The sequence below is a fragment of the Aegilops tauschii genome, chromosome 1 (assembly GCF_002575655.3).
Source record: "Aegilops tauschii subsp. strangulata cultivar AL8/78 chromosome 1, Aet v6.0, whole genome shotgun sequence".
NCBI lineage: Eukaryota > Viridiplantae > Streptophyta > Magnoliopsida > Poales > Poaceae > Aegilops > Aegilops tauschii.
Genome location: NC_053035.3, coordinates 476,982,015 through 476,990,748, shown reverse-complemented (window position 1 = coordinate 476,990,748; position 8,734 = coordinate 476,982,015). Strand labels below are relative to the sequence as shown.

Sequence of the window (8,734 nt, the reverse complement as noted above, 5' to 3'; positions counted from 1 at the left end):
GGTCCGGGCTGGTGCCGTCGTCGGGGTCGTTGGGGAAGGCACTCCTCCACTCGTCGACGTCGATCTCCTCATCCTTGGGGCCCATCTCGACGCCCTCCGCGCCGCCGTCACCGCCGCCTTCGACCTCGTCATCGGAGGAGAGTGCGAAAACCTCGCCGCCCTCCGATCCGCCGTCCTCGCCGCCTTCGACCTCGTCATCGGAGGAGAGCGCGATAACATCGTCGCCCTCCGCGCCGGCAAAGATCGCCCGCTCCGCCTCCACGAGCTCCGGGTGCTGCCGGTGGAGCTCTTGCATGTAGGCCTCGTCGGCGGCCTCGGCCTCGCGGTCCTCCTGTGCCATAGCCGAGCTCACCACCCCTGGCTCCGGCGGAACAAGGTGGACCGGACGTGTGCCGAAGGGGAAATTGAGCCTAGCCGCCGCGCCATGGTAGCGGACCTGCCAGCGGTAGTACTCCATGGCCGCGAACTCGGCCGTGTGGAAGCTACCGAGCCACCGGCGGGTGTGGGTCTCCCGATCTATAATCTCGGCGACCCACGTCCCCCACTGCCCGCTGCCGGACCCGAGGTAGGACCTCGTCGGCTGCCGGGTCCAAGGGGCGATGGGGAAGTCCTCGAACCGGCATAGGGGTGCGGCAACGGGCGGATCGGGGGACCGGCGATGGCGGATCGAGACTGCGGACGACGACGGGGACACCTCGGCGGCCACCTCGCCGACATCGGGCGAAAAGGCCGCGATAAACCTCTTTTGGCCATTGGCTCCTCGAGCTACCCGGCACACAGGCAGAGGCTGAGGATGAAGGCGCCGGCGATGGCGGCGACCTACCAATGGTTTCGAGGATTGTGTGTGTCTGTGTAAGCGGAGGTTTTGGGAGTGTGTGGTGTGTGTGGAGGGGGGCAGGGGGGGCAAGGTGGTGTTTGAGAAAATATTGCGGCAACTAAAATTTTTACTAGGCGCGAGTAACAAGGCGGGGCTACTGAAAATTTGGATCAAGGGCGAGTAGATATTTTTGAGATTGCGAGGGATGCAGAGGCGGGAGTAAAATGTCGGGGCTGTTGAAAATTTGAATCAAGGGACTGAAACAGAGCGGGAGTAACAGACATCGCACACGGCCCGCACATACTAATCGTGTGCTATCAAACATTAAAACCTTCCATGCGATAGATATTTTCGAGATTACGAGGCAGTAATATTTTTGAGATTGCGAGGGATGCAGAGGCGGGTGTATTTGGGGAGCGAGCTAGTGTGCTTGACACGCCGGCTGTGGACTGTGGCCGACGCACCGTCTCGCGTAAGCCATAGGCGTACTATACACTGACGGTGCTCCAAGATATTTTGTACTACATCTCACACGGTTGGTGATAATAAACTGTATGGGATCTACTTGATTTTTCATCTTGATTTGAATTACATAATGGGGTCACAGCGGCAATGGACGTTGTTAGAATTGCTAGACCTTTTATCTGCAGTGAACATGCAACTATATGTGTGTTGTAAAAGAATTGGAATTATTCAGGGTTCGTTTGGACATTTTATACATTAAACTTGTTTTCTAGCCATTTCAGGTGCATAATTCAAAATTAGACTATATGCACATGCTCCGGTGCATATAAATTGGTTGAAAAATTAAATCTGTGTCCTTGGGTGCATGCTTAGGTCCCATGCAAGAAATGAGAATGAATTTCAAATACCAGGGCAGGTTTGGGTACAAGCTTCTCACAAACCAGAGCTTCTCACAACAAGTGTGATGGTTTCAGTAGGGAATGTTTCACCTTTATGGACGAAACGATATCCATTGCCTCTTCTTGATTTCAATTTTTTTCCTAGTGTCAACATATAACAACAGGAGTGTTATGTTAATTTTTGGAATTTTTGCGGTTCGTTTGGACATTTTTATACATTAATTGAGTTTTTAATGCATTTATGTGTATAATTTAAATTTGAACTACATGCACATGCTCTAATGCATCTAAATTGGTTGAAAATTCAAATACAAGTCCTTGGTTGCATGCTTAGGTCCCATGCAAGAAATGTGGATGAACTTCGAACATCACGGCACCATGGTTCTCCGGCAAACGTTGGCGTACTTACTTTTATAATTCTAGTAAATCCAGAAGTCGTCTGAAATTCATGAAACTTGGCATGCTATCATGGAGCGGCATCCACATGCCGTGATAAATTTTTTGTCTCATTTGGGGCAGGTTTGAGTATATGCTTCTTACAAACCAGAGCTTCTACAACAAGTGTGATGGTTTCGATAGGGAACGTTTCACCTTTATGGACGAAACGATATCCGTTGCCTCTTCTTGATTTCAATTTTTTCCTAGTGTCAACATAGAACAACAGGAGTGTTGTGTTAATTTTTGGAATTTTTCGGGGTTCGTTTGGACATTTTTATACATTAATTGAGTTTTCAATGTATTTATATGCACAATTCAAATTTGAACTACATGCACATGCTCTAATGGATCTAAATTGGTTGAAAATTCAAATATGTGTCCTTGGTTGCATGCTTAGGTCCCATGCAAGAAATGGGGATGAATTTCGAACACCACGGCACCGTGGCTCTCCGGCAAACATCGACGTACTTGCTTTTATAAATCTAGTAAATCTAAAAGTCGTCCGAAATTCATGAAACTTGGCATGATATCATGGAGCGGCATCAACGTGCCGTGGTAAAGATTTTGTCCTATTTGGGGCAGGTTTGGGTATAAGCTTCTCACAAAGCAGAGATTCTCATAACAAGTGTGATGGTTTCGGTAGGGAACGTTTCACCTTTATGGACGACACGATATCCGTTGCCTCTTCTTGATTTCATTTTTTTTCCTAGTGTCAACATAGAACAACAGGAGTGTTGTGTTAAGTTTTGGAATTTTTCAGGGTTCGTTTGGACATTTTTATACATTAACTGGGTTTTCTAGGTATTTTATGTGCATAATTCAAATTTGAAATACATGCACATGCTCCAGTGCATATAAATTGGTTGAAAAAAATCAAATATGTGTCCTTGGGTGCATGCTTAGGTCCCATGCAAGAAATGGGAATGAAATTCAAACATCTGGGCGTCGTGGCTCGACCGGAAAGATTGAGAAACTTGGTTTTTTAATTCCTATAAATCCAAAGCACGCCTGAAAATCATGAAACTTGGCATGGTGTCATGACATGGCACCAACATGCTGTGGTAATTTTTCTGTCCGATTTGCGAAGGCGCACACATTAACAATCAACAAAGTCATTTTGGAACAAGTGTCGTCACATTACAAATCGGAAGCACAACTATTATTGAAACCGTGGGCGTTCTACTTACCAATTACGTGGCGCCACGCGTCCCCTTTTTTTATTTGCTAGGAGGTGCCGTGCGGGGTAGCTATGGCGTGCGATCAGACCCCTGCATGTGCTCATCAGGAGGAGAGCCCTTTGACCTCTATCCGCCACGCACCTCCCTCCCAACGTCTCCATTAATGGCGCCCGAGCCCCTGTTTCACGGTGTGGCTATGTCTAACTGGACTGAGATTTAAGAGAGAAAAATGAAAATCTGAAAAGAAAGTTTTGCACGGATCTTGATGTAAGATCCGACGGACCTATATAGCATCGACTGCGACTTATAGCAAGCATGATGAATATAAGGACGATGACAGTGGATAATAATTGTCTTACATATTTAGGAACATAATTCAAAAAAGCCACATGCGGCAACGCCCGAAATACACAAGGGTAAAAGAAGAAGGAAGACAACGATCTGGCTCGCTGATCTCTACTTTCTTGATGCGTTGCTGCAGGCCGCGGGAACTAGCCTCCGCGGCGAGCGGCGATGAGCTCTTTCTTGTCCTCAAGATACTGCTTAAGAGCATCCACGGATTCCTCCACTAGTATTCTGTGCTCTATGCGCAGCATGGCGTTCTCGTCCATAAGTTTCTCGACAATGACGCCGGTCCTTTTCAACAAGGCAGTGGTCTCCTCCTGCTGCTCCGCACTTCCGATGATCTTCGCCCTTAGCAGGTCGCGCTCGGCCCGGAGCTTTGCATTTCTCTCATTTAGTTGCTGGATGATGCCGGTAGCCTGTTCAAACAAGGCTTTCATGTCATCCCGCAACCTCGCCCAGCCAGAGATCTGATCCATCTGGCTAAGGACGATGGCATGCATGCATGCGCCTGTAAGAGTCCTCGCCTATCCGGGAGACATTTTCCCAGGCCGCCGCGGCGTGGGAGGACATCTCTCCTGCATTCGCAGCGCTGCGGGACATCTCTTCTGCTTCCGTGGCGCGGCCGGACCTGTCTGCTGTATCGACGGCGCGACAGGACCTTCGTGCTGCTTCGCAGGCGCGGTGGGACCTCTCTGCTGCTACGGCCGCGCGACGGGACATGTCTGCTGCTTTCGCGAAGAGGCGGGACATTTCTCGTGCTTCTGCTTCCATGCTTGCCTCTCGCTGGTGGCAATCTCTCGACCCAGAACTCATGCTGGTCATGGCAGACGCAAGGGAACGATGATGAATGACTTTTTTGTTTTTGTGGATGTGGAGTTGAGGAGGAATGTGCAGTCATCTTGGAGTAGTAGTATTTATAACCGAGTACTAATACGCTCCTAAGTGGGAAACCGTTTAGGTTTTGATCAGTGTGAACAGGTTTGCAATTTGGAATGTGACGGGACGCAGGCTCAAAATTTGTTGACGGTTCTATAATTTCTAAGTGCGGCACTATTCCCGGACGGCGTAACGTGGGCACGCTTTCTCGGTTGCGTACGTGGCATTTCTGTTTTGTTGCCTAATCGCAAACAGTTAATCCTTCTGAAGCGTATGCCCTCAATCGCACATTGTCAAAAAGTAATGCAGTAGACCTTCTTTAACATGTGTTAAACAAAAAAAATTCAAAACAAGGACCTTGAGGTTAATTCCAGTGATGGGATGTGTCATAAATGTCCTTAATGGACCTTTAAGATACATCCCATCAGTGGGATTAACATCAAGAGAACTTCCCATCCAGTCACCCATCTCATGCCTACTCCAGCCCGAGCACAGTTAACTTGAGAGTTCTCTTAGATGAGCTATTGGTGGAACAGCTAGTCCTTGCTGATATAGGATGCCCTCTTCGCATCCTTATGGCGTACCCGAATGACCGCCCGTCGCCCAATGGCCAATAGATCTTGTGTAGACAGAGCATATCACATACGTCTTATTAGAAGCAATCGTCTATGTAATTATCGGTCTTCGCGCACATTTATGATTACAGACTTGTTTGCCGCGTATCACACACATCTTGATATATTGAACCGTTTCTGTTCTCTTGTCTCAACACAAACAGTTCATCCGAGTGAACCGCATGCCGTATATATCACACACCTTGTTCTGGCTAACCGTTTCTTTTATGTTGCCTAATCACAAATAGTTCATCCGAGTGAACCGTAAGCCGTATATCGCACACGCCTTCATCTAGCTGCCCGTTTCTTTTGTTCTACCACATCGCAAACAGTTAATTGAACTGAACCGTATGCCCAGCATCGCACACGCAACTAAAATTTGAACCGTGTTTGATGCATCCGCCATCGCAAATGTTTTGCACCTTTTTGACGGGTTTTTTACACCAGCGTTTGCGATTAATGCATCGCACACAGTTTCGTCGAGGGATCTCTGGTTGTAGTGTCGCGTTAGCAGCAACCTGCAGTAGTGTCTCAACCGTGTCCGTCGTCACCCCAAGAATGGATTTGATTTGTTCTCTTGTTTCCACTAGGCACACTTCACTGAAAAGGACCGAACGTTTACTAGCACTTAGTAGCTGGCTTGTGCACTTCTGGATATTGAGCGAAATCCTTTTTATGGTTTCCGCTTGCTACGAGACAGCCTTGAAGAAGATCAAACTATCATTAGCAAACAACAAATTTGAGATACTGGGGTTGTTTCTTGCAATTTTGATGGGTGTATGCTTGTTCTCTATCATTTCCTTCCTCAAGAGATGGACGAGCCCGTCCGCTATGAATATGGAAAGGTATGGGTTGAGGGGGTCCCCTTGCCAAACTGCGGGATGGGTTGAAAGGTTCTAGCAATTCTCCGTTACACTTGACCGAGTACGTTACTGACCCGACACACTGCATTACCCAATTAGTCCACTTGCAATAGAACCCAACTTTCCGCAACACCCCTTCCAGGAATCTCCAATCAACTCTATCATAGGCCTTTGCAAGGTCTAATTTGTACGCACAATAGTTAGCATTTGCATTCTTGCAATGTTAAATCTTGTGGAAACATTCGAACACAATGATAGCATTGTTTGTGATCATTCCGCCAGGGATAAAAGCACTCTGTGTTTCTAAAATGATCTCGTCCAACATGGGTCGTAGCCGGTTCACTAGGCACTCAGAGATCACTTTGTAGATGATGTTGCAGAGGCTAATTGGTCTATAATCCTTTAGGGACTGCGGGCCATTTCCTTTGGGAATGAGGACTATCACCGTATCGTTAATTCCTTCCGGGATGATACCCTTCTCAAAGAACTCCATAACTGCCTTCACAACATCCCCTTTCATGACATCCCAGTTCCTCTGGAAAACCGTGTCGGAAAGCCATCGGGGCCTGGGGATTTAAGAGGGCCAATCTGGAAGAACGCATCGCTGATTTCCACCGTAGAGAACGACTTTGTCAAATCTTCATTCATGTTATTGTTGACACGCTCGGCAACTGGGTTCAGAATTTCTCTTGGATCTACATCCTCGTCTTTTAGCTTAGTCTGACTTTTATGATGTTCGACTTGTTCTCCTACGGGAAATTATATTTCTGAACTAGTTTCCTAGTTCACTTATTAATTCATACTAAATCATACCTATCCTTTAGTTCTTTATATGTGCAACTTGTTTTTCCTGACATGATATTTTCATGCAGGTTCTTTTGCGTATGCTTCGAGACTATTATCACCATTTCCATACTTATGACAACACACTCGTGACTAAATTTTTTGGCCTCCACCGAGTGAAACCTTCCAGCGATCAAAAGTTAATGACAGTACAAATGTTGTTTGTGTTTCCTTACTACTCTCTCATTTCAAAAATATGAAAAAAATAATTGTGAAACCTTTTCTACTTCGACCAGTAATACATCCAGCACTATGTAGATTGATCATGTCAAAACAATACTATTGGATTTTTCAAGGAAGTATTCTGATAATATTTTTATCGACACTTTCTGCTAATCTGTCACGGCTACAGTTGATGGTCAAAGTTACAGATATTGTGCAAAGCTTCAGTCCTAAAAGGATTTTAGTTTTCATATCTCGTAATTATATTCTACTCCAGTTGATATAATTGTTGATTTTGATTGTTTGCATCCGCAGTTCAGGTTTGTAGTCATGGGAAACATGTTCTCCACAGAACTTAGAATTCATCAAAGATTTGACTTGAAAGGTTCATCCTTAGGCCATTCTACTGACAAAGTGAAAATCGATGAGAACACGACACTGAAAGACTTGGATCTGAATTATTCATTTTATCTTGAGCCTTCTTGGCAGGATGCTTTGCTTAAGTAAGCATGTTCCCCCCGAAAAGCAACTTATCCTCATGACCAGTTTTCTGTGTAACACCCATGTTCTATTCTTATTATGTGTAGGCAGATTGAGATCGACAACAAATTTCTAAAGAATCAGGATATAATGGATTACTGTTTGCTTCTTGGTTTCCATTATCGGGCTCGTCGGAGCCTACTAAGAGGAGGATCATGTCCTGCAAGCATTTTGCAACATAATAAACTAACTGTTCTTTTGGAACAAGTTAAAGCACTATATCTTCATTTTGAGTAAGTTGCCCAATTAACCCATTTGCAGTGCCAACTTTTTGCCAGGTAACAATGGTAATGTAGATGCCATGAAGGATAATTCCGCCTGTAACTACCGAGAAGGGCTGGTTTTGGTGCAGCGAGGTAGCAACCAACATGGTAAAGTCGCAGTTGGCCCTCACGTAAGAGGGAGCAGCCCGCGGACGTTGTCTGGCTGTTTCGAGGAAGTCGATCTCCTGCTTCCAGGCACAACAAGTTTGATCAATCAATTTAGTTACTGTTGGTCAATTCTCATGTTCTTACAATGCTAATGTATGATTTGACATGACTGGATTTGTTGTCAAATTGGATAGGCTTCAGATCCAGCTGGGGATGACATGCTAGCAAGAGCAGAGAAAGAAGAGTAACAAGAAGATGGCTGAAAATCACTTTGCCAGGTGTATTGTGGTGCTTTACATAGGGATCATCGATATCCTACAGGAGTACAACATGAGGAAGAACATCGAGCGTGCCTGCAAGTCCATCAAGTATAACCCTTGACGATATCGGTCATCGAGCCCCACTTCTATTCAGAGCGCTTCCTCAAGTTCATCCACATTATCTTCCCGGAGAACTCGCCCAACCAATAGTTCGTCTTTCCTTTCTTCTCCCCAGCAAGAAAAAATGTAACAAAAAGATCCAAGTAAATGTGTTCTGCTTGCTATATTGTTGTGCATGTGTTTGGTTTGAGATGGTTGGAAGCGAAAGCAATGTGTGTATTTTGTCAAAAAGCATCATTGACAAAACTAGTCAACAATGAGTGCTCCATTATGCATGGATGTGGTTGGGTTTTATATTGAGATGACCAACCACCCCACTATACTACACTACACACACATCTGTTACCCAACCTCATTCATACATCTGTTCTACTATTGGCTTATCTAGTGGCTCTTTTTTGTTGTGAACGAGAGCTTAGCTAGTGGTGTTAATTAGGTGAGATG

At 45.6% G+C, this 8,734-nt stretch overlaps 1 protein-coding gene across 1 annotated transcript; it reads left to right on the top strand.

Moving 5' to 3' along the window:
• The first annotated feature begins 5,943 nt into the window (after window positions 1-5,943).
• LOC109780154 (phosphatidylinositol 4-phosphate 5-kinase 10-like) lies at window positions 5,944-8,291 on the top strand. Its single transcript, XM_073496686.1, has 4 exons — window positions 5,944-5,976; window positions 7,315-7,502; window positions 7,801-7,933; window positions 8,232-8,291. The coding sequence occupies exons 1-4, from the start codon at window positions 5,944-5,946 to the stop codon at window positions 8,289-8,291; spliced, it is 414 nt and encodes a 137-aa protein (XP_073352787.1).
• Window positions 8,292-8,734: the final 443 nt, after the last annotated feature.